The following is a 25,820-nucleotide window of genomic DNA, read 5'->3' as shown; positions in this document are numbered from 1 at the left end:
TCTACCGTCATTAAGAATGACGCAACACTTTTGCGCCACATAAGGTGGGACTTAAAACCGCACGTAACAGGCCTATCTGCGCGGGTCTGCTCCTGGGTGGGGGTTCAAATGGAACAACAAAAGTTGACGAATGTCCCCAAAAGTATGTTAATGAACTTTAATACATAAGGAGACTGATAACAAATACCTCAATAGCCAAATATTATTTTCAATATCACTCCTTCATCATGATCAAAATGAGTTACACTCTTACTACTTTTTTAATTAGTTTGTTTCATGGCCATAGAATAAAATGATAGGTTAAAAAAAATCAATATAGACACTTTTCAGTCCCTTTAGATCGAATCTTTCTGAACAATCATTGATTGCTTATAAAAAAGGCATGAAAGTCTTTGCAAGACATCTGTTGGATATTGTGTGAACATAGAGGCTCCTTCAATGGCAGGACAGACACAGGTGCTAACAATCGCTTCTGTCTTAATACGAGCTCTTCAATATGTTCTGGATGTCTCGGAATCATCGGAACGCTTTTTTAATCAAGGTAGATGTGAAATCTATAAAACTGTAGCTGTTGTGATGCTTAGTGGCGCAAAAAAATGCAAACATTCTGCGAGAAGCTGTGGTAGCATCTTGTTTTACCAGAGGCCTGTATCACGAAGCTGGATTTTTATGTCAGCCAGATAACTTGTCAGATTTAAGGCATTCTGCATTAAATGTATAGGTGAACTAAGATAAAATCTATTTCATGTTTTATACCATTAATCCAACAACTTATCTACCTAACCAACAAATCTCACTCTGTCACACAGGCCCATGGTCTGATAAAGTAATGTAGCTGACAGTCTCCATCAGCTGCAGTTATGAGTTTTGTTGAACTTATGTAGGCTTGTATTAGCACTACAAATGAATAATTTGCGGCCGGCAAAGGCAACACCAACCGCGTCTTTCAAAGAATGCAGCCACTGAATTGGGTCCCAGCGATCGTAAGCAGAGCCAGTCAACTCTACAGGCGACATACACAGCCGCCTATGGCATCATTTAACTGATGGGGTGCCGACTCAGCAAACTGTGAAACTGGACAGTGGAATTTGTCGGAAGGAAGGAACCGCCGACGGTGAAGCTTGACGGCTAAGCAGGTCATGCAGGCTTTATCCCACGGATACAGATCTAACCAAAATCAAGGGGATCTTTTCTGTAAATTATCTGTGAATTCACATCTGCATTTGTGCATTTTTATGCCGAATTGGTGTACGGGCGCTACGGTTATCATACAAGTTGCATGGTCCGGCTCAGATCATGTTTCCTTAGAGCAGAATCTGGAGGTGGCAACCGAAAGGGGGTGGTCAAAGATGACATTTTGTCGGGGGAGGGGGGCAGAATTTCTAGCTAAGTCCTCGGCAGATTGTAATGGAAAAATGAAACTAAACATGATTTTTAATAAACACGAGATGAACAAGACATTATATCTAAATGTTGTGTAACTTATATGTGAATTTAACTTAAATATGATCTGTTTTATTTTGTGCAGAAAGAGTTGGGTGACAACCTTAGCTTTTCCTCTTAGGATGCCTGCCCATTTCACTATGCTCCGCCCGCCCCCCCAAAAAAAATAAAAAAAATAAATATATATATATATAACCATGCGATAAAGTCCAGTAAAATCATTACACAGTTAAAAAAACAAAACACGTTAATCAGTAAGGTATTCATCTTTGGCAAAGGTATTTTAATTCACAGAATCCACGTCACAGCCCTGCTGATGGGTTAAGATCATCTTGCTGACGTCGATGTTATTGTTAGTGAAAAGGTCTTTGGCTCTCAGGACGATGTCCGCCGGCAACGAGCGCGTGCGGCCCAGGATCCAGGCGAAGTCCACGTGGAAGAGGCTCAAGATGTCAGTGCAGGAGTAAACTACCGCCGACTGCTCGTAGTCCGTAGACAGCACCCAGTACGGGGTATAAGGTATTACTGCGCCACAGAAGAATGAGAAATAGACGGAGTGCCATCTTAGGTAAATTTATCCAAGCAAAAAAATTGTTATTGTTGTGTTGTGTTATAGATCATAATGAGCAATGTATGTAAAAACGTCATGAATACAAAATATACATAACGAAAAATGGAACCTAAGCACGAGCTTACACTTACAGTAAGAGAAGGTGATTCCCATCTTCGCTGGCTCCTTGATGTCCTGAACCACCGCTGTCCCTTCGATCGTTCTGAATTCTCCCTTTCTGGGACAGAAATGCTAGCTCAGAATCAGTAGTACAAAGACACCTTCATACATGTACTGAACTGTATTTACTGGAGTCCGAATGTCTGTACGGATCTGACACAGCGCGGGTCGTTAGAAACAGATCCTTAGTGTATCGACAACTCACAGTATTTCCGAGTTAAATACTTTTATGCTCCCATCGTCTCTTATTGAATAATTCGCCTCGATGCACTGTCCTTTTTCAAACTGCGCCGGCAGCTTAGCGATTTCGTACCACTTCCCAAGATACTGTGAAATAAAATAAACAGGCAATCAAGAAAAACATAAGAACTGTAGCACAACTAATAAGATGTTGAGTCCTGACAAGCAGGAACTGTACCTTTTGCAGGTTGAATTTCGGCTGAACTGGTGGATCCGGGCAGCCTCCCCAGTGAGCTATCTGGGCGCTGATCATAGTCAAAAGCAGTGGGAGGACGAGGGCAAAACCCGCTTTCATTTCCACCTAAAAGCATCCAGAAAGAGGTGTCGTCAAAGCCCGTGGGCAAACGGACAGCATGTAACAGAACAACAGAATTTCGTAAAACAATCTACCGCTATAGCCGCGATTACACTGCAACGCAGAACCACGACACTGGCTTGACAATGCGGTACCGGATCGTGAGCGCCTCGCGTTCTGGGAAAGATGCTTGCTGCGTGTTTCCAACGACTTGTACGACGGTTTTATAAGAGTCAATGGTTTTTAAGGTTAGGGTCTCCAAGACGCACATGAATGAGAGCCATTGTCAGGCCACCGGTGGTTATTCCTAACATAAAGCGAACTATTTAAGAAATTGGTGTCATGAGGGACATTTCCAGATACATGTGACTAAAAAATGTGTCTGTCCTTTGCAGGACAGTTAAAAATGATCGCTTTAGATTCTTACTCAGCCAATTCTTCGGGATTATTCTACTGCTTTTACGTTTGATTAAAATGCTTGTCGTGGTTTGATGGTTTTATCTCTTGCTGAAAGTAATTTTATAGTTCTTTAGGCTGTCTTCCAAGCAATTAGTTTGTGGCTTTCCACACCAAAAATGTATTTTCTTTTATTTTATGCCATGAAGGTTTACCATGACTTTTAGAAGATCGTATCCCCCCCCCCCCCCCCCCCCGTGAGGCACCAGTTCCTCCGAACGCTGTTTTTCTTTATGGTATCAATAGATGGCGCAATAAACTAATACCTTTTCAAATCATTTTATCTCGTTTGGGTGGGGGGTGGGAGGGAACACCCTGGACGGGATGCCCATTTATGAAAGGCAGGAACACTCCCCCGTTTTTTGCATTCGCAAAAACAAAAAAAAAACGGTTACTTTTGCTATTTGGTTTTTATTTTTAATTCTTTCGGCCTCTGAAAAACGTAGATCCTGCATGGAGGGTTAGGGTTGAGGTATCCCCTGAGCCCACACAACAATGGATTACATCACATTCTGTGATTATGCTATTAATAGCCCCTGTTTTATTCCGAATTAGACTGTGGGGGAAGAAAGAAAGGTATGTTGCTGGTGCGTTATAACTTCCAACCTCCCACTCCGAGGTTGCATTAAACCCTCCACTCTGGGGTGGAATGTATCGTTCATAAGATTAAAGATTAAAATCGACTGTACATGAAATTTATTTGGTAACACCCATACAATGAAGTCTGAAAACACTTTCTCTGTGCCTCTGCCGCTGGTTACTTTTGACATTAAGTTTTCTCAACGGTGAGTATTCGGTGCCGGTACATTCAAGCCACCTAAAGGTTAGAGATGCAGGCTACCGCGAACGCGTCGTAAATAACGTTACCGCATGAATGACGACTGTTCGTTAAATGATAAGAAAAGCTAAACGAGCGGTGGAAACACGTAGGCTGCGTATCGCCAACACCACGCATTTATGTGTCAAGTATTGTATCTGTTAACTTTATTTTTAAGCAGAACGTTTAACGTGTTATTTTCTGCGGTTGTACGAGATCACAGATACGAAAAAGTGTAATAGAGACTAATAAGCACGTTCTGATTAATTTTGCGAAGAACCCTCAACGCAAATCCACCGAACAGTAAAGAACGGACTTTAATCAACTTCTGTAATTACGTTTAAGAGTGATTAGGTGGCCAGATTACGAGATCCAGCCTGGGAGTTTTGCCAAGACACTCGAATTAATGTTACTTCTCGCGATAAGTGACTTGGGATCCGTAATGCCCAATTGTGTTGGCATCCAGTTTAACGTCAATGAACAATATCTCGTGCAAAAGTAGCCTATTTGATGCCAACTATTAGGTGCAGTGCTTGGCATCTCACCCACTTATTTCAAGCAAATGTTTATTTTTATGGTTTGGTCAGTTGTTTACTATAGAATTCTATTCCTCCATCTTCTGTAATCTTCATCCATTTTCTGTAAGTGTTTCAATCACGGTTGTGGGGGTCCAGAGTCTAATGTGGAGGCTATGGGTGCAAGGCAGGGAACAGCCCAGGCAGCGACGCCAGCCCATCGCAGGGCACACATGATTCATACCAAGCACACCTACGGGCAAACTGGTAACTCCAGTTACCCTCTGCGTGTTTTTGGACTGTGGGGGGAAACCGGAGTACCCAGAGGAATCCCCACGATAACACTGGGAGAACATGCAAACCCCACACATGGCATCAATGCAGAGACTCGAACCCCGGTCCCAGAGGCAACAGTGCTAACCACTGTGCCGCACCAGAATAGAACTCTAAGCGAATGTATATTTTCATGTACTGGTCAATTGCTTGCCACCTCAAATAAGCAAAATCTATACCATCCAAACAGGAAATTAAATATAATCGTATATCCAGTAAACACATGCTTACTACTGTGTTTTTCCTCATCATTCAGGTGGAAAATGGCATCCTTTCAGCGTTGATCATTTCACACACAGGCTAATTCTGTAGGTTAACAGGTGAATATATTTGTACAGGTGAGGCTGGGGGAGAGACAGTCAGTGCATTATAAATGAAACAGAGTTTTGTGTGAGCTCACACCGAGGCCCCTTTGATGTATGCTTTGCTTTGATTGATGTGGACAAGTGTGGTCGCCACACTATCAGATATCTTGTTTTGTCAGCATACTTGTGGCCAGTAACAGGAAATGACCCCCCTCCCCTACCAACATCCAATTCTCCAAATAATAAAGAACCGATAAAAAACTACCTAGTTGCTCACTTTATGCTGGACTCATGCTCCGAATATCCATCCATCCATTTTCCAAACCGCTTATCCTACTGGGTCGCGGGGGGTCCGGAGCCTATCCCGGAAGCAATGGGCACGAGGCAGGGAACAACCCAGGATGGGGGGGCCAGCCCATCGCAGGGCACACTCACACACCAGTCACTCACACACGCACACCTACGGGCAATTTAGTGACTCCAATTAGCCTCAGCATGTTTTTGGACTGTGGGGGGAAACCGGAGTACCTGAAGGAAACCCCACGACGACATGGGGAGAACATGCAAACTCCACACACACGTGACCCAGGCGGGTCCCAGAGGTGTGAGGCGACAGTGCTAACCACTGCACCACCATGCCGGCCCTAATATCCACAGTGTAAAAAATCTGCTTTGTTCTGCACAGCAGGCCGTGAGCGCCTGGTTAGCACAAACTGTCGGATTAGGAATTCTGAGAAGATGATCCTGCCCACACGTCCAGGAGGATTTCTAACGGACCTCTCGGCAGCCGGGTTTCTGAGCTACAGCCGACCGAAGGCCCTGGCCACGCGAGCGGCAGGAAAATAAGAGCGGAAAGTGGAAAGATTTCCAAACCAACGCGCCATGAGAATCAGGATCCATGCCGATGGTGCGGGAATCCGACTCAGGGGCTCCTTTTGCCACCGGTGAAGGAAGCAGAGTATTTAGGTGTCTTACCGCTGCCTTAAGCGCTAACAAGGGATTATTGAGGTAAACGATGAAAGAGGCTTAGCTTCCATGCTTAAGCAAAACTCCTGCAATTACATCCCAGCCAGTCGGACGGGAGATCGCTGTGATGTCAGGACAGGGAGGGCTTAGTGTCAGTGATAAAGCCAGCTAATAACGATAAAATGAATCTGTATTTAAGGGTCTTTTTTAAGCTGCAGTCGCTAACTGGCACGAGCGCAAGCAGGCGTGGTTTTCGAGCTGTCAAACCAATACTTCTTCAGATTTCAAAGCGAAAGTATTTCAGTATTAGCGAGCAACCAGTGTCATCGCTGGAGAAGGATACTCCGCAGGCCGGATCCCTGCTTGAGCTGTTTATTATTTCCTCACTATCGCCAGCCCCAGTTTACCTATATTTCTGCCAACATCAGGTGAGTGTTTTTTGGTTTAACTAAACCACCGACTGTCCTTTGGCTGATCTTTTTTGTTTTGGTGATGAAGCCCCTGTTTCGCTTCTCTTACTTTCTTCTGTTTTCTGCATCATCTCTCTCGCTCTCTCTGTCATGCTGAACAGGAGATAGTATCTGTCACCCAGGCTGCTGGTTAAAAAAAACTGCCTGTCGAGCTGCAGGCTACTTCCGCTGCCGTGGAACTGCGTGTTTCACCTCTTTCTGTCACTAAGAGCTGCTTATTACACGTGTTACTAAGACGATGTAGACCTAACATTGCATGATGAACAAAAATAAATCCCCAGCTTGCCTGTGTTTTTAATACAAATATTTATTTTATTCCAGTTATTATTTATTCATTAATATGTATTTATTTATAGAACTTATAATTCACAGACTTCATGGGCTATAAGACTGTTAGGGTTTGACATATTCGGTACAATGGAGGGTTTATGATTTAGTTGGTTATATAAGTTTGACTGGTGTACAAGAGCTGGCAATTATCTTATTGTTGTCAGCAATTTTATTTAATCCCATTAGGATAATAAATTTATCGAGCAGCAAATCCAAAAATCCAGGCCCTGTTCTTAGATGTGCCTCAGTCTTCACAGTGTCCAACTTTTTAGATTCATCTAATTGTGGGATTCATTCTTTAAAAACGTGTTATTTTTTTGGGATATTTAACCGCTTTTTATGAGAAGGGGACCGTTTTTCAGATAGCGTTGTGATTTATTAACCTCTGTCTAGTTCACGTTATGTCCTGGTTCACAGGGGTGTTGCTAGTGATTTTGGGCCCCCAACTCAGACCAAACCAATTATTTTCCTATTTGTTTTGGGCCCCCCATCATTCAGGGGCCCTTGGAATCATCCTGAGCTACCCCCTTTGTGTCACCCCTGCTGCAAGTCATCAGGACTTATTAGCACGTAGCTCTTGGAGTAGGGTAGATGGTTCACATCCAGACCAGCATTCGTAAGTGTACATTCTCCTTCCCGCACTGTCGAGCATGGGGGAATCCTTGAGATCACGTAAGCCTGGCTTTCTCTGCCAGATTAATCAGCAGACATGTGCTGTTGCCCCGCCCACTGCCTGCATGGGTTACCTTACCTCCATCAGAATTTCTCTTTTTTTTTTTGTCTAGGTTGGGGGCCAAAAATAAAGTTTGCGTGCACCAAACAGTTAGGAAACTAGCTATTCATCTCTACTGCCATCGCCACGGCAATCGCAGTTATATGAACAAACAAATTAGCAGGCTAACAAATGCATGAAGCTAATGGGCTAATCAGGACCTTAATTACCTCCAGGCTATACCTGCTAAATGGCTCCATGTGACAGGAAATGCTGTAGACCATTCAGTCTGATACAGGGATCCAGTGACAATGCTGCAGTAGATGCCTGGGCTATATCTTTTAATAAACCATTTGGGTCCGAGATTTATCCAAAGTGTTTTTAGGTCATCTAGGGGGACTAATGGAGGTTAATAGGATTAGCACTTGGGGTGCACTGTTCTGGATGCTTACAGGCAAGGTTTGCTGAGGGTAAAACGCTCAGTGCCCAGAATTAGTCTATCACAACCCTCTAAAGTGCTGCATAGCCAGGACTTAGCTAATAGGATTTTGGGGGAAGAGCATGCACAGATATGGGGCTGGGGGTGGCGGTCAACGGGACTACACGTAGGGTCAACAGATGTCCCTGGCAGACGCAGACTTGAGGATAGAATTAGGAGACCCAGATTAGACGGGATTTCGGAGGGAACTGCAGGGCAGCAGAAAGCTGAAACGACAAGCCACGCACGAGCCAGGATCGCTCGATTTACCATAAGTTGTCAGCATCAAAATAGCCTTTAATTAACGTCCTCGCAAGCAAACACACTCACAGTTTGCCCCCCCCTTAGCAACAAGCAGGTCACATGACCAGCATGTTTACTGCCAGCAGTCACAATTGGGTAACAGGTTAGCCACTCATTGTGTAAACGGTAGCCCAGCCAGCATCTGAGCTGATTCCAGTTTTGCGGCTGCTTGCCGAACGATAAACAGTGCTAAGTATGATGTCACTGGCCATAACGTATCCTAATCGTCTAATTCTTTAGCAGGAGCAGGACGCTAACTGTGGATAACATCCAAAACCGGTGTTTAATCTCATCACTTCGATTAGTAACACTGTCCTGCATGCCACCCTCTTTTAATGATGGATCTTTGTGCAAAACGTGAATTTTGTGAAGAATTATAGGATTTCACTGGTCTGAAATGTGGTTTTGTTGAGGTGTGCCATGTAATTGCATAGAAATTGACTCATGCAGAGTGATGCAGGGAGATGGATTCCCCATCAGCATACCACACACCACTGGGTAAATGCTCATTTCACAGGTGGCGCTAATGTAACTTGTTTGTTTCATGTTTCGTACGAAATCTACCACTCCCAATTTCGACACGTGAAATTCTCCATCACTCAAAACCACACCATTGTCTTGTATCTGAGAGGCCTTGTATGTAAATCTTGTTATTTTTAAATGACGGCGATCCTATGAGAACGACTCTATCACTGATTTCAACTTCGATAAACACCCAGGAAAGGTGTGAGTTACCAACCACAGACTAAATACGCACGGGCCCAGGACCAGAGGGCTGGGGTCTCACTGACCCGGGAGCGCTCACCACGCCCACACAGGCACCTTAGGTGTGACATGGTGATATCTGGGTCACCTTAACCTGAGGTGAGGTTGTCGCTGTGGTCCTTCGCCAAACGCAGCCGCCGGCGCTCACTTTTTCCACAGAAGACGCTTCGAGGACTTCGAACCTGGGACTTTCCGCCCCCGGGGCCTCCGGGTTCCTGTGTGGGAAGGTGCAACTTGTTTCATCTCTGCAAACCCCTGTGTCGAACCCTAGATGCTGCATGCCAAATGGTTTTTATTGATCTTCTCTCTTCTTCTCTACTCAACTGCTCTCCTCCCCGTATTCCTCCCTCTCCTGGTGATCTCTGGTTGATTTTGTACCTTTACTCCCCCAGAGTACTTCAGACATAGAGGAACAGAGGAGGAAGAGTACCAAACAACGTTGTTAGATCAAAAGGTATGGTGGCATCCACATCTGAGCGAACTCCTACTTCCCTCATACCTCATACTCAATAGTGTATTGTTAACACTTTATTATAAGACGCGTCGCCGCTGCTATAATGATTTGTATAGCAACATCTGGTCTTCATCTTACCACTACCTGCAATGCCCAAGACATTTTAGCGGCACAGAAAACCGGGACATGCTAAATTAATCCCGTTCTCCCTGATGAACACAGCGTACTTAAAAGCACTTTTTTGGAGGGTTGAAATGCACGTCTGTGGAGTGAAACTTTATCGATGTGGGTTACGGCGCTGCACAAGGTGATTTCCAAGAGACCCCCGCGCTGTGAAAACCTCATCGAATAGATAACAGGACGCCTGCTGCAAACATTACGCATACCTGAAACCTGTCCGTTTTTTCTATCAAACCGCAAGACATTGTTTTCGCTTCTATTATGGTTTTAAAAATATCTGTAGGCTCTTTCTGCAGCGTGAAAGTTACCAGTTTTCTTTTTCTTTTTTACACAAGTGCAAAAACACTCGCTCACACTTGCTCACTTCACCACGTGTGAGGTTTTGCCCTGCCTGACAGCAGATAGACGTGTTTTCTGCCTTATGAACAATTTCGCGCAAATAATGTTTTCCTCGGAATGTACTTTACTATAACCATTCATGGTGGGTTTTTATTACGAATCAGTGACAGTCATTATTATAATTTGTTAAACTGATCGTTTACAATCTATGACGATATTGTAGAATCATTGCAATTCCAGTCAATGAAAAGGGAGCACGAGTGTTTCACAACAGTGGGGGAAAAACATATAATGTATCTCCTTACATTGTCATTATTCTGTGAGCAGATAGTATCAATGTCATTAAGTCGCTTATAAACTTTAATACAACTTGTTAGAAAAACTCCGTTTACTGAAAACGTTCAGGTGACGTTCCGGGTGACGGTAGGGCGCCACCTGTCAGCTAGAGGGTGTCATGACCCCACGGGAGCACCTGAGGAAGATGACTGGGCTGGGGGAGCCAGGCACTCTGGACGAGAAGCAGTGGTACCGGGTGGTCAACGGCATGTCCGGGGGGGGTAAGGGCTGTTTGTCTGCCTATCATCCATCCATCCATCCATCCATCCATCCATCCATCCATCCATCCATCCATCCATCCATCCATTTATGAAATACGGTGTTATTCATGCAATGCAGTCACATTGTACAGTTTTCCACAAATATGTCACTCTGATTTCTTGTTTAGACCGTTTCCACAAGCTTGAGTATTTTTTTCTGTTGTTATCTTTGCTTTTCGCCAACTGAAGTGACTGGACCGCCCGCCGCCCCGCGTTGAGTCCGTCACAAAAATGTACCTACGTTTGGGTTTTGCCTGCTTCCAGCACAGAATTATAGCCACATATATAAATGTAAATTACAATAATAGTATTAATATTACATTTATTTCAGACCCAAGTAGCATATGTATTTAGGGGGGCCACAGGGGGGGGGGCATGCATGTTGTCATGGGAGCACTCCGCCCAAACCACCCAAAACTGTCCCTGCAACAGCTGGTGTAGCTATGGATATAAAAATGAGGGAGTTCAATAGCAACATCCAGTGGTTGAAACTCATGAGTTGCACTCGTGCCCCCTGCGTGCCCTTCAGGCCCGCCACCAGCAGGGGGTGCCAGCTATGCAGGAAGGCCAAGGGCATCCATTTGCTGTGACACACCACGCCCTGTCTCTTACCTGTCCCGCAGAGCTGCGGCAGAGGCAGGAGCTGATCATGAGAAATCAGATGGTCATGACACCCCAGCATCTTACCCAGCAGCGTCTGCAGGCCCCCCCAGGGCAGTTCGAGCCCCGTTTCATGGACAGGTAAGTTCACCCCTAAAGCGGAGCAGCTCTCTGCCTTAGAGATTTACACATTAATTCCACTACTTCGATACCACCCACATTTGGTATAAATTCCCTATTTATTTGCTTGTTCGCAAACCTAAAATAAAATGAGAGAAAATGTTTACACCTCTACGAACCAACATTCCACGTCGGGCTGAAAATCTGCTCCCTCCCTGCTATGTCCCGATGGTCGAATCCCCCTCCCATAGTAATGGATGTGAGACAAGGCTGTAGCTTGTGTACAGGAAGCAGACAGTGTGGGCTGGAGACAGAATCCAGTTACGCTTCTGCATTCATGCTTCCTGTCAGATGCCATCGCACCTTCATACCTTTCTGATTCACTACTGAGTGTGTGTGTGTGTGTGTGTGTGTGTGGGGGGGGTTATATGTAATATTCATTACTATGTATCACAGTTCTCTGAGTTGTCTTCCTGATTCTCTGCAGGGAGCTGGTGCCCTCTACAGAGATGGTACCTTCTGAGGCCAGGCAGCTCCACATGCGGGCCAGCCTGGGCCCATCTCTACCCCCACACTCTAGCGTTGTGCCGGCAAGGTCATTCCCCGGAACAGGTGGGCATGACGGACCCGCACACCTAATCACAATTACATACCACCCTGCCAGGCATCCGCGTTTGATACAGATGACATCATCTCAGAGAATCAACATGCTATTAGTTACCTGCTGGGACTACAGCCTTTAATATGATAATCTATTGCTATCTCTCGTCTGCTCCTTTTTATGTGTGTGTGTTTGTGCATGTAAGGCCTGTCAGCGGGGTATGGTTTTCTACCTTCGGAACCCTTGGAAACAGTTGCCCGGCGACAGGAGATGATTCACAAGCAGAATATAGCCAGGTATCAGGCTTGGATATGTTCACACACATATGGTTACTTTATAAGTGACAGAATATGATAGGTGTCCAAATAATGAGGCACATCTGTTTCCTGACCATTCCCAGTATTCCCGCTGTTTCTATTACAATAGCATGTTTCTTTCCACTTAACTGTTTCTTGGTAACATCGGCTAATGTCTGTTGTCATCTCCAGTATCAGCCTGTCCTGTTTCACTAAGCTGCATCTAATAATGCTATAACATGTCATCGTTTCATATCAAGAATGGAGATGAATGCCATCCTGCATCAGAAAGAGCTGGAAACTGCCCACCAGAAAGGGCTTATGGGTATGGAGCCCCCCATGATTTACCAGGGGATTCCCCCAAACGCCATGGCCTTTCGCGGACGTCAGCGGATTCCCGAGGGTCACCTCCCCAGTGATGTCTTTGTCCATCGCACCACACTGGAGGACTTGCAGGCCAACAGTCTGCTGATGTCTGCTAGCCCATATCCGCCAATCAGCACGCTGCAGAGGGAAAGAGGGAGGAGGAGCAGCAGGAGGGCAGCAAATCACAAGATGATGGACGCAAACGCTACTGGAGCCAAGGGCCAATCGGATGACAAGGGCGTGGACCAAAGTCCAGGGGGATCAGCGGAGGAAAAGGAGGGTGAATCAAAAGGGGAGCCAGAGAATGAGTCAGTGAGCAAACCAGACCACGTGAAAATAAACACAGAACTGGCCTCTGGCAGTGGAAGGAACCACAAAGAGTGTAAAGAAGGCCCACGCAAGAACTGCATCATTACTCAGGAGGGCTGTGCAGACACTACGGACTCCCGAACCAGCACTAACGAGAAGGACGACCCCAGCACCGGCTCAGTTTTCCATGAGAAGTTTGTCTACCCTTCCCCCTCTTACATATTTCCATTATCAAGCAACGGATTTCTACCCCCTGGTGAGTCGACAGGACCCCTCAAAACTCGCAACTTACCTGATACCGCGTGAACTCGATATAACTAATTATCTCTCCCATTTAGACATAAATGTCCCACTGCAAGCATAATCCTGGCTAATTTAATAAGCGCTAATCTAACATGGCATCCTGCCTGAGGTCTTCCGCTACATTGTGCCTTGTTATGCACTCACCATGACCCTGCATAGCAGTATTTCCCAATCTGGTCCTTGGGGAATGATCAACATTTTTCCTTTTCTTAATCAGGACCTCATAGTTTTCTCAACAGTGAGGTAATGTCGTCAGTTGAGGATCTTCGAAAGTGGACAGTGGATGATGTTTACAGTTTCATCAACAACATACCCAGCTGCTCAGAATATGCTCAGGTTTGTGCTTGAGTCAACCTTTATGGCTGCAAACAAAAAAAGGTCTTTACCATGCGTTTCCCAGCCAGGGAATTTTCACAGTAACATAGTTGTTCTCCACAGACATTTAAGGACCACATGATTGACGGAGAGACACTGCCACTACTCACAGAGGACCACCTCTTAGATACCATGGGCTTGAAGCTTGGACCTGCCCTTAAGATACGATCTCAGGTTTGAGCAGAAAGTCATTTTAAACATCTCTGGGACTCTGGAGCAGAGAAAACCCCACTGCTCAAATGTGATTATCCATAGCTATACCCCATAAAGTATTATATAATTATATTAATCCATACAGCTGAAAACAGAATGCTTATTTTTTTCCCATGAACTGCACTTTTTTTATCCACCCCCATCTGCAGGTGTCTCGCCGGTTGGGCAGTATGTTTTATGCCATGAACCTGCCGCTCACTGCTGGCGCCGCCCTGCAACACACTTCAGAGAAGACAGGAGATCAGTCCGCTGAGATCAGTCCCCTGCTGAACTGCAACAGCATGGACATGCTGGGAAGCCCCTGCCCCAGGGACCTGGAGAGTGTCAAGCCCCAGGAGTCCATGCTGGGGCCAGAAAATCCCCCTCCCCCTGTTTTGAATGAGAATGTCTAAAGCCATAAGGAGTCAACAGGACAAAAAAAAAGAACCACTAAGAAACACACCAGTGTCCCTTTGTGTTATATTCCACTTTATTATTAAGCTCCACCTCAAGTCAATAGTTCAATAAAACTGATGCAAATTCAGTTGTAATATGTTATGTTGGCAATACAGCTCCAAACATGAGTTCATGTATTAATATAAAATGGTGGAGTGTGGTCAACCGCCAGCAGGCTTCTGCTGCATAAAGTGAAAGTTACTGAAAAACTTAGAAGCAGTATTTTTCCATTTGAGGATGAAAGCACCGACTGACTTTGTGTGTGCTGGATGGATTGTTTGTAACATGACTTCTCTGTAATTGTTTGTAAATAGTCTCCTAGGACTGTTCTGTACCTTTATCATGAAGTAATCTCGATTTCTATGTTTTTGAGTAGTAAATATGGTCAGTCAGTTCATTCAATTACAATAGGGATGTAGCCAATTACAATAGGGATGTAATGTAATTGCTAATTACCTGAAAACATAGGGTCATAAAAACGGATTCAATGGCTTAATTAGAATAGAATAGTCCTAATATTTTTGTAACTTTAAAGAACCTAAATATCTATAATGTAAATATGGGTGTAGTCGTTTTTAAGGTACTGCCATAAGTTAAGAATTCGAAAGAAATAATTTTGGCAATCTAAAGTATTAATCCATTCTTTTGTAACATGTGTGCTTATGGGATACGGTTTCCTATGGTATTTTTGGTCACGTCGTCCAGTAGTGGAGAATATAATCGCATATGGTACGGTAACGGTACATTAATAATATGGCAAAAAACAAGGCCGGTAAATCTTATTGGCGACCGCCTAGGGCGCCAAATCCCGAGAGGGCGCCGATTTGCCATCCAGTTTCTCTTTGCCCCCGACGTGGGACGCCAGCGGTGATGCTCACATAGGCCGCAACATTGGCTAGGACCTGTCCCAACGATAACAGCTCTCCCCATCCAGGGCGTACCCTGTACGTCATGGGACAGGCGCATTCTTGCAATGAATCCGCACTTATGGAAAATACGGATAATACGGAAAGAACTATTTTATAATAATTACAGCTTTATGCACCTCGTTGATCAGAATTAAACACTTGTATATACGTTTATATACATAATAATAAAAGGTAACACTCAAGATAGTAAAGTCAATGCAAAATTTCTGTTATTATTATAACGCGTATTTGATTCGCTACCCCAGTAGTGTAATAGGGTGTAGTTTTGTGACGTCATGTTATCGTCCTCAGTCTCTTCTCGCGTTGTTTTCACGTCACACTGACACGGAGCTGGATCAACATGGCGGAGCGCAGGAGGCACAAGAAACGAATCCAGGTATTCGAAGGAAAAGTCGTCGAGGCGGCTCGGCTGCGTTTCTGTCCTGTGCGAGGCCGGCGTCGCGCCGGTCTGAAGAGCGCCCACGCTGCGCTCCGCCGCTGTTAACGCTGCATGAATTTCTCGGAAGAGGCGAGCGACGGATGTTGAGAGGACGGGCAGTGCTCGATGGGCTGGTCGGAACGTTTTTTCACCTGCAGGAAGTGGATAGCTAGCTGGCTACGGACTAGCTGGCTTTTATGTGAACTTCAGAAGTTATCCTCTCACGTTAAACAGTAACTTCGTAAACTTACGTCGAGAAGTACCTCATAGTTGTGGTTTTGAGGTGACAGTTCTGTCGCGGGGGTGTCTGTCTACCTAAACAGCTGCTACTGCTGGTGGGCAGAACTTGCATTTCTCCCCATAACTTGCCGGTATCGTGAAGCGCGATGAAATATTGTATTATCTGTTCTATTTAGAGAATGTAGTGACAGTAAGCTGGTTCCCCAGTACCTTGTGTTACCCATGTAGAACAGCGTAAGTGTTGCAGTAAAGCCCCAGACAGTAGTGATAAACTGATTTTAATGACGCGTGTGGATCTTCCCGTACACCCGTCCATCAGTTTCACAGACCGCTGGTCCAGGTGGTAGAGGCGGCGCTCCCTTTCCCTCGCTATCACCCGGTGCTTTCGGCTGGTTAATCTCCAGCCTGCATGAGTGTCTCTCCGCCAGAACCTCCAGAAAATATGTGGCTGAACCCTAATTTGCAGGTTTCACATATTACAGTGGATGTACTTTTTCGTTAGTTATATATCTAAAACTATAATCAATGTCAAATCTAAACATCAGCATCTTTGTATGTAGTGCAGTCGATAAATACAAGGGTGAAACGCTCTTCCACGCCCCTCTGCTTTTTGAATTTTGTTTTTTAGAAGATGGTGACTCTACCCTTATTTGAATGTTTGCGAATTTTGCTTATTTAAAAGGCGTCTTGATGTTTTCATGCTCAAAGACGATGGCTTGACAACTACCGGTTCGTTCTAACGAGAAAGCGCTCAGACTGTCTTGTATTATGTATGCGGCGTGTGTGATCAGACGAAATGTCTGGACCAGGCTGACTCCTCAATAGATCTGACATGCTATTTAGCAGGGATCATCCAACTTTAACCAACCGATGCTGACAGGAGTTACAGATCGTCTAAAACGGAGATGAGCACTGCGAGCTCGATTTAAAAGCGACCCTGTAGCCTGGGACTGTGTAGTCGCGTTTTAGGTGCACCCTAATGACAGCATTTTGCGAATACATTTAGCGTATTTTGAAGTATTTAATGATTGCCTTCCATTGAGAGACATTGAATTTTTGGTTATACGTGATATTTGTGGCATAAAGATCTGGTATATATTCTTAAAGAGTGGCTAGCGTTAGTCATAAATTACAACGTTATGTGTTTTTAAAATCGTTTGCAGTGCAGACATACTGTTGAAATACAGCTACTTACAACAGACATTTACTGCAAAGTAAGTTGAATGGTTATTACGCAATTCGGCACTGTGTAACTAATGTGCATGGTGCTGACTTCTCCAGCTGAGAAGCTGACAGGTAGACAAATGCAGAAACACAATAAGGAAAACATGGCCGTTCTTTTCCGGGGGGGCAGTGAACAATGAGCCTTCAGTCATTCTTGGTGACATTCTGGCCCAGGCAGGAAGATCATACTGTGTACTGCTGAACTTCTGCCTCCTTTTTTGCCACTGTTTGTGTCATTTCATCAACATTAGGCAGTATCAGGAAGCTGTAGCTTTCGTCATAATGCATTAGCAAGGCTGATGTGTCCAAGCAGCTTGGAATAAGGAACAGGGTGATGTTTACTGGTGCTGCTGACTGTCGCCAGCTTTGCAGTTGATCCATGTGACCGTGTGTTGTCAAATAACAGCGGTCCAATGTTCAGAAATGCCTGAAGCTAATGTGCAAACCGTCGTGTGCCAAGTTCTGTGTGTATCTCACAGGAAGCCACGTAACGATGTTTGGCAGACCCAGAAGTTCCAGCAAGTCATCTTGACCTGACTTGCTTTAGTAAATCATTCAGCTAAAAGCTACGCTTTGGATAAAGTTGTCAGGAAAAAAGCAAGATAAAGTCGCCAGTTTGAGACAAATGTTCTACCCATTGACTTAGAAAGGAAAACTAGTGGGAAAACAAGTTCTCAGTTGTGTGATTTTGTTGCTTTCTTACGAGTCAGATAAGACAGGGTTTGAAAAGTGCTTTTGCATACATACTATATTTGGTCATTCAAATGTGGTGATAAGTAGGACCAGATCTAAATAAGAGGGTTTATGGCGCAGCTGTACAGGAGACATGTAAACATTTCTCATTTTCTGTAGTATTAGTTAGATTTTTCGAATGCAGCTTTGCTGTTTGACCTCCATGCAAGGTGAGGTGGCCACTCAAGTGGTGCTATGGTGGTTTCTCTTCTCTTGTTGGATATGAGTCTCATGACTGACTGTGGTGAACAGACGCTGAACTGATGTGATGGGAGAGGTGTGGCAAGGCCGTTGCTGTAAGTGTCACGGGCCGTTTCTGATCGGCTCACTGGGGACAGCGAGAAATGAAACTCGGTTTCAGGGTTGAAAAGACACACAGGCGAGGAACAAGGCCCCCTTTTGATAGATGAATGGATGGTAGCTCCACCACCCAACACACACATATTCTTTTACAAAGATCACTTTAAGTCATTTATATAAATACATCATAAATAAATTTTTCATTTGATGGAATGATGTTTGAATGGCACCAAAACGCTGCACAGACACTGCATGTTTTGTCAGACGTCAGGTTATGTAGCTATCGCTAAATAGTCCATCCTGTCTATCACCACTTTACAACCATACCTGTTTACTGGAGTCCATTCTTACGGTTTACATTTTTCGCAGTGTTTTACTGCCTCTGAGTTTTTGGACGTGCAGTGCTTGTCTTTGCGGCTAGTTGTAGCGTTTTTTAAGTGTCGTGATTAATTGTGTGAATCATTTTTGAAGTGCAGTGCTTCCGTGCATATTTTATTTCTGTGTGATTGGTATATTGTGAGGGTGTGTGTGTGTGTGTGTGGGGGAGTCAAAGCTTTAACAGGACACATTCTTTGAGGTCCTCATTATCCTTCAGTGCTTTCGGTAGACGGGTTTAGTCTTGCACAGGATCGACCCCTCGGCAGCAGTGTTTTCATGGAAACTGCTGCCAGGTCCTGGGGCGATTAGACCTTGAAGCATTAATTCCTGGGTATGCGTGTCTGTCCCCCTGCAGGAGGTCGGTGAGCCCACCAAGGATGAGAAGGCGGTGGCCAAGTATCTGCGCTTTAACTGCCCCACCAAGTCCACCAACATGATGGGACACCGGGTGGAGTACTTCATCGGTGCGTGGTCCGGCCCGCCTGGCTCTCGTTTTCCGCTTGCTGTGATGTCGTGTGGCATTTTGGCATCGCTTAAATAGCACTTCCGTAACTCTGCACCGTGTGTTTCGCTCAGCTAGTGTCCTGTCCAGATTCAAGCCTCCGTTTGGGCAGTATGTTTTTTGTGGACTGGTGTGACTCAGCGGGTTACGGCTCTGCCTGTGATCAGGAGACCGCCGGTTCGAGCCTTGGCTTCTGCCGAATAGTCATCGTTGGGCCCTTGGGCAAGGCCCTAAACCCCCAAAATGCTCCAAGGGGTGAATAAATGGCCTGACCCCAAACTTCATTCTCAACTCTCTTTGCTTGTGCCTCAAAGGAGATAAGATGGGACATGTCAGAAGAAGCATTCCAATGTACCAGTACTGGTATATGTGCAAATGGTAAATAAATGATAACTTTGTTTGTTTGATTCAGGCCTGTAAGGAGAGGGTCTGTGCTTTGTTTTGTACCCAAACCGTATGGTTCTAAGTTCAATTCCCGCTTTCCCTTTTGTTGAACGTGGGCCGGGTTCATTCCTGAATCAACTATGGGATAAAGGCGAACGAGATGCTGTGACAATGAAGATTAAGAGCAGTTTTCTCCAGCTGTTCAGTGCTGAGGTTCTTTGATAGGAAAAGAGCAAACATCTCCCCCCCCCCCCTAATTTTGGTGTGACCCACAGCCTCCAAAGCAGTGGACTGTCTCTTGGACTCCAAGTGGGCCAAAGCCAAGAAAGGCGAAGACGCCATCTTCACCACCAGGGAGTCTGTGGTCGACTACTGCAACAGGTGGGCTCGCCCCTCTGGCTAACGCCCCCCACAGGCGAGTCACCTGTGTGTCTCCTGCGTGGAATGTAAAAAAAAAAACCCATCCTGCCCACGAACAGCGAATGCATATATACAAATGCGGGTTAAAGGGTTAGAGGGGTGACTCTTGCTTCTCTGTTGCCTAGTAACACGAAAAGCACCAAAGCACGGCGATTTTTAAATCGCTAAGAGCACTTAGCCAGCTGCTGTGTATATGAATAGCAGGGAGTTTCAATGGAGTCAGGCAGTCGAAAAACAGGAAGGGTCTGTGGTGAAAACGCTACGGTACGAAGCTTTATATATTGTAAGAGATTAGAATCAGCGGCACCACATCTGCATTTGTTTGTGATGCGCTTCACTGTTTGCCGCACTGTGTGCAGCTTGTCGATGCAGAAAAAAAATGAAGACACCGGCTGGTTGTGTGTAGAAAGGGGAGCTTCCGTCGCATTACTAGAAGCTTGGCTTTTCTGAAAGGCACCGGTGCAGTCGTTTAGTTTAGTTTGTTCTTGCCAGGCGGCAGGACTTAAATAGACTGGAAACTGACTAAAAACCTCACTGATTTTTCACCGCAGGCTCCTGAAGAAGCAGTTTTTCCACCGGGCCCTGAAGGTGATGAAGAAGAAGCCAGAGAAAGATACCAAGAAGGAGAAGGAAAAAGAGAGGGATAAGGAGAAGGAGAGAGAGAAGGTCAAGATCGACAGCGGAAAGGAGGAGGATAAAAGGGGCAAAAAGGAGAAGAAGAAAGAGACTGAGGTGGCAGAGTCGAAAAAGGAGAAAACGGTACGTAGTGTTGGTCTGATTCATCCTGGTTTGCAGAAGATTGTCATGATTATCTGTAGGTACATCCTGCCTTGTGTCGCTTGGGATACGCCACTCAAACCAGGGTAAGTGGATGGATGGATGGATGAGAGAGCGGAGGGAGGTAAGGAGCGTTTGCTGATGACAGCGCGTTGTCACACCCACCACATGACAAACTACCTCAGGGATGAGAGCCTGAGTGCAGCTGTGCGGCACCAAACTACTTTGTGGCTGCAGTGCCCATCCTGCCACCAGCACCCATATTTTCCTGTAAATTGGAGGACCTGATTGCAGGGCTGGATGTAGATTAACGTCACACTCAGGATGAAACAACTGCAGGTTAAAGGCTTAGCTCAGGTGCCCAACAGAGTAGGATCACTCCTGGCATTCATGGGATTCAAACCAGCAACCTTCCAATTGCTGGCATGGATCTGTAGCCTCAGAGATGACACTTTGCACATAGATGGATGGACTGATGGTTAATATGTTGCTTGAAGTGGAGATATGCATTGTAAACCTGCAAGCAAGGGCACAGTACTTTTTTTTTTTAATGTAGCTTCCTCATTAACCCTTTGTGCTGGCGGCTGCGGGGTTAGAGTGACACCTGCTGGTGAGATGCGTCCTCCGTGCACCAGGAGAGGGCCCAGCTCACGTGTCCTTTTGTCCGTCCGTGTAGGAGGAGAGCCCTGGGACTCCCAAGAAGAAGAAGGACACAAAGAAGAAGTTCAAGCTGGAGCCGCATGAGGACCAAGTGTTCTTGGACGGGAACGAGGTCAGTGAGGCATATTTGGGGTGCAGATTTGGGTCCCGTCAGTTGCTGATGCCGCAACTGCTCCTGTACATGTTTAGCCATCAGGAGAAACTCACCACAGTGGATCAGAAAATCTTACCAATACATTTCACTATTTAGCAGCTAAGTTATGGCTGATGTTGTACATCCCGTTTAGTGGGTGGTTGCCCTGTAAATCTAATTTAAATTTGCCTGTCGGCAAATCTAGAGCAGAGCCAGTCATGCATCCGGATACATTTGTTAAAGTAAATACATCTACAGTAAATTATTGCACATTGATATGACCAACACAAGCCAATTATATTTTATTCATCATAATATTTTCAAATATTACAGGTCGTGTAGCAGTTACATTAACTGAGAACACAAAAGTCAGATGAGGTTTGGAGAATTACAGCTGTTTTTGGGGAGGGGGGGGTGGCTGAGAGAGGTTTGAGCTAAATTCACAGTTGAATCCGTTACCGTGTTTATTCCAAGTCCTAATCATTTGTTTGGTTCTTTGCTTGTCTTCTGTCCTGCTTACAGGTATATGTTTGGATTTATGACCCAGTACATTTCAAGACGTTTGCTATGGGACTCATTCTAGGTGAGTGTTTTCAGACAAGGAATTTGAACTGTTTAAATTTTGTCACACTCTGATCCACAGAATAATGCTATAAATACCGTTTAACTGAAGTCTTTCTATTGGAAAATCCGCATCGTGAGTCCGTTCTCTCTCTCGTGCAGTGATCGCCGTCATCGCGGCCACCCTCTTCCCGCTCTGGCCCACAGAGATGCGCGTTGCTGTGTATTACCTGAGTGTGGCGGCCGGCTGCTTCGTCGCCAGCATCCTTCTGCTGGCCGTGGGTAGGTGTCCCATCCAGGGATGCTCTCACTGCACGTGGTGTTCAAACTGTCACCCCGGTTGGGTGAAAATTGATGCGCCTAAGGTGAAGTGTTTAATGCGACATTTGGTGTGACGGGTGATGCGCCTAAGGTATAGTGTTTGTTGCGACATTTGGTGTGACGGGTGATGCGCCTAAGGTGAAGTGTTTAATGCGACATTTGGTGTGACGGGTGATGCGCCTAAGGTGAAATGTTTAATGGGACATTTGGTGTGACGGGTGTTGCGCCTAAGGTGAAGTGTTTCATGCGACATTTGGTGTGACGGGTGATGCGCCTAAGGTGAAGTGTTTAATGCGACATTTGGTGTGACGGGTGATGCGCCTAAGGTGAAGTGTTTAATGCGACATTTGGTGTGACGGGTGATGCGCCTAAGGTGAAGTGTTTAATGCGACATTTGGTGTGTCCTGCATGTTCACACGTGACATTGGCTGTTGTATAGTCACAGCTTTAGCGTCTATATTTTCTGTATTTTAATAATTGTACATCTTCATAGCTGTTAATACCCACCTCTGTCCTCAGCTCGCTGCATCTTGTTCCTGATCATCTGGGTGGTCACCGGAGGGCGGCATCACTTCTGGTTCCTGCCGAACCTTACGGCAGACGTGGGCTTCATAGATTCCTTTAGGCCGCTCTACACGCACGAGTATAAGGGCCCGCGGGCCGATGGCAAGAAGGCCGCCGCGGAGAAGGCCAAGGTGGAGGCGCTGGAGCCCACGGCCAAGGAGAAATCGGACAGCGAAGAGAGGTCAGACGGCGAGAAGAAAGACGGCAACGGGGACGAGGAAGAGGAGGAGGACGACGACGGGGAGGAGACTAAGGCGGCGGGGGAGGGTTCGGGAGGCGAGGGACAGGGCGGGGACACGGACAGTGATCGGCGTGAGGACGAGGGATCGCAACACAGCAACGGCAACGACTTTGAAATGATCACCAGGGAGGAGCTGGAACAGCACACAGAGGAAGAGGAGGAAGACGAAGGAGAGTATGAGGAGGAGGAAGCGGAAGAGAGTGAGGCAAAGCCCTCGCCTGGTGAAACATAAACATCTAAAGGACTCCTGCACTCTACTAGGACTCAAACTTCTACCTTGCAGAAGAGAGGCAGTCGTTTTCGTTTCGGATGAGATCTTCCACAAAGAATGCAAATGGGGATCCTAATTGTCATTTGGGGCAAAGGCAAATTCTCTTACTAAAAATACTGAGGCTCTGAGTTTCTCTCCCATTGTATAAAAAATTTGAAAACGTTCATTCAGTTTTATTCCCTCCCCCCTGACTTCTGGGTTCAGGAACAGTTCCTGTTTTAAGAATCTGTTTTTAACCCACCTTAAGGCCATTACCTGTTAGTTGGTGGTTCTCCTTGTTGCACGGGTCGTCTTGGTTCTGTTTGAGATTTTAGGGCCGCAGATGCTGCAGGCATCAAGGACCAGGGTTACGGGGATGGGCGGGGCTATCTTTGCAGTTTGTGCTTTCGTTAACCCGTTAAATGTGTGAGCTTCACACTAAACCCGAACTACAAAAGAAACTCTCTAGGAAGGTAATTTGGGAGGACCAAAGTCTACGTGATCCCTGAGGGTGATGCGCGTTTAAGGGCGGTCATTTAACGGATCGCAGTCCTTTTTTTTCCCCCATATTGCTGACGAGCCTGCATGAATGTTTAAGATTTCCGTGTTTCCATGTTTCGTTATAGGTACACCTCTGTCTTCAGAAGACACGTGGATTGTGGGAGATTTAGAAATGTGTGCGTCTTCTAACCCCTGATCCGTGCTGCCTTTTTGTCAAGAAGGCTTTTCCGAAAGATGACTGCTCTAGACACATCGTGTTGGTTTTTTTTGGTTTTTTTACTATTTGGTTCGGCAGGCAGTGTCTGGACCTCAGTGACACATAACTGGCACAACTAATGATGACCCTTCGAAGACGAGAGAATTTGTAATGAGGCAGTGCGATTGGGTAAATTTGAATGCCTCTTTTCCCCATGACAATGTTGGAGCACACGCATAACGGCATATATATGTTAGCTTAGTGCCAAACACAGATGGTTTTTACAAGGTACAAATTGCTGTTTTCACACAGTTGAGTAATTACATTTATTGTAAGTGGAACTTGGTTTTAAAAATCACTGTTAGTTATCAATTTCTTAAACCGAAGTCGAAGGGAAAACCGAGCCGAGATCCCTAATATATCTGTGTTACAAGTGGGCAGATTTTGTGATGCAAGACTTGTGGTCTCCTCTAGGTGTCAGTGTAGCCCATCCGTGATCCGTCGCCGTTAAGTTATTGCCGGCTGTACCTGTGCAGTTTGTGAGTCTGACGCCGCAGGGTCAGTCACCCTGAGCGCGACACGACGTGAACTAACCCGCTGGCAAGTGAACCTGCTTCTGGGGATCATGCTTCGGTATCGTCCTCTTTGTACCTTTAGCCTTGTTTTTCTTGCCTACTATATTTTAAGGGACTCCTGCATCATAGTGTTAGTGATTTAAAGAAAAGGAAAAAAAAAAATGAAGGAAAAAAAAAACAAACCTGTGAGCACATCGTTTTTACGCAAGGTTCGACAGTACGTCAACGTTAATAAATCCTAACCATTTCAAGAGTCTAGAACTAGCCTGTAACCTTCCCCGTGGCTTTTACGGTAATCTCTGAATAACCATTGGTGAGTTTACTCAAGGGAATAGACAAAAAAAAATAAAAAATCATGTATGAATATAATTTGGATTTATAATTTAGTCTTGTATCTCTGTAGTTACATTCTTAAGTGTTTTTTTTTTTTTTTTTTAATATACAAGCCACCTGAACTGCATAGGTAAACTTTTAACATTTCATTCTTATCATGTTGGCTTGACGGTATGGAGTGAATCACTTTGCCAGGAACGCGTCTGGCCTCTACCACCTCGAATCCTTTCCCTCTATCATGTAGCACAGGATTTGATCGAAATACTGCACCAGAAAAGCTCCATCACAGAAACGACACGCTTGCTGCCGGGTTCGTTGTAACGCAAGACCACCGTGAAAACCCCATACGCTGGGAGATCGTCTCTCACTCATCCGCCACTAAGAAGGACCAACCAGCCTGTCGCCGTTCTGGAGTCACGGTAACAGTGCTGTTTTCTGACTATCACTCGGGCCGCTTCTTCACCTGTTCCGACCGGATAACTGCATTTTCTGTCTCCCCTGGTTACTGCTAGTCTTTCTGAGAGAAAGGTGCCAGTAACTGTACCGTAGGCATCGGCAGAGTTAGTTTTAAAATCTCAAATTGTATTTGAGTGTCGCACATTATCAGTATATTGTAAAATATAGCTGCTTATCCATGTACGAAAGGTATACACCCCAACCTTTATCCAATCCAAACTTCTGCAGCCATTTAGGTTGTCCATATTTGGATCGATATAAAATTGAGGATGGTCTTTTGAGGTTACTGGAATATAATTTAAATAATTGTCTATCTTGAAAGTATATCTGTATCTTTTCATTGCAATAAATGTATAGCAAGCAGATAGTGTGTGTTTGTT

The 25,820-nt window shown here is 45.3% G+C and overlaps 3 protein-coding genes across 8 annotated transcripts; 2 read left to right on the top strand and 1 right to left on the bottom strand.

Annotated features, from left to right (window-relative positions):
• Positions 1 to 1,705: 1,705 nt before the first annotated feature.
• Positions 1,706 to 3,342, bottom strand: apoda.1 (apolipoprotein Da, duplicate 1). 2 transcript variants are annotated; one of them, XM_048989949.1, is made up of 5 exons: positions 2,804 to 3,342; positions 2,592 to 2,714; positions 2,379 to 2,500; positions 2,146 to 2,231; positions 1,706 to 1,968 (listed from the first exon to the last, which is right to left on the bottom strand). In XM_048989949.1, the coding sequence occupies exons 2-5, from the start codon at positions 2,706 to 2,708 to the stop codon at positions 1,727 to 1,729; spliced, it is 567 nt and encodes a 188-aa protein (XP_048845906.1). In that variant the 5' UTR covers positions 2,709 to 2,714; positions 2,804 to 3,342; the 3' UTR covers positions 1,706 to 1,726. The 2 variants fall into 2 exon arrangements, with proteins under 2 accessions (XP_048845906.1, XP_048845907.1); XM_048989950.1 differs by lacking the exon at positions 2,804 to 3,342 and having other exon boundaries at positions 2,592 to 2,782.
• On the top strand, positions 1,881 to 14,974 carry samd7 (sterile alpha motif domain containing 7). Of its 5 annotated transcripts, none has more exons than XM_048989945.1 (10): positions 1,881 to 2,011; positions 9,551 to 9,612; positions 10,537 to 10,688; positions 11,351 to 11,468; positions 11,935 to 12,059; positions 12,254 to 12,344; positions 12,605 to 13,275; positions 13,540 to 13,658; positions 13,761 to 13,871; positions 14,060 to 14,974. In XM_048989945.1, the coding sequence occupies exons 3-10, from the start codon at positions 10,586 to 10,588 to the stop codon at positions 14,300 to 14,302; spliced, it is 1,581 nt and encodes a 526-aa protein (XP_048845902.1). In that variant the 5' UTR covers positions 1,881 to 2,011; positions 9,551 to 9,612; positions 10,537 to 10,585; the 3' UTR covers positions 14,303 to 14,974. The 5 variants fall into 5 exon arrangements, with proteins under 5 accessions (XP_048845902.1, XP_048845898.1, XP_048845901.1 ...); XM_048989941.1 differs by lacking the exon at positions 1,881 to 2,011 and adding an exon at positions 3,660 to 6,528; XM_048989944.1 differs by lacking the exon at positions 1,881 to 2,011 and adding an exon at positions 3,660 to 6,528 and having other exon boundaries at positions 9,860 to 10,688.
• A 570-nt stretch (positions 14,975 to 15,544) lies between these two features.
• On the top strand, positions 15,545 to 25,803 carry sec62 (SEC62 homolog, preprotein translocation factor). Its single transcript, XM_048989947.1, has 8 exons — positions 15,545 to 15,650; positions 18,922 to 19,030; positions 19,728 to 19,833; positions 20,424 to 20,631; positions 21,326 to 21,421; positions 21,965 to 22,025; positions 22,166 to 22,285; positions 22,844 to 25,803. The coding sequence occupies exons 1-8, from the start codon at positions 15,615 to 15,617 to the stop codon at positions 23,359 to 23,361; spliced, it is 1,254 nt and encodes a 417-aa protein (XP_048845904.1). The 5' UTR covers positions 15,545 to 15,614; the 3' UTR covers positions 23,362 to 25,803.
• The last annotated feature ends 17 nt before the right edge of the window (positions 25,804 to 25,820 follow it).

This window comes from Brienomyrus brachyistius, chromosome 21, assembly GCF_023856365.1.
Source record: "Brienomyrus brachyistius isolate T26 chromosome 21, BBRACH_0.4, whole genome shotgun sequence".
Taxonomy (NCBI): Eukaryota; Metazoa; Chordata; class Actinopteri; order Osteoglossiformes; family Mormyridae; genus Brienomyrus; species Brienomyrus brachyistius.
The sequence above is the reverse complement of the archived record's forward strand: the minus strand, read 5'-3'. Positions and strand labels throughout refer to the sequence as shown.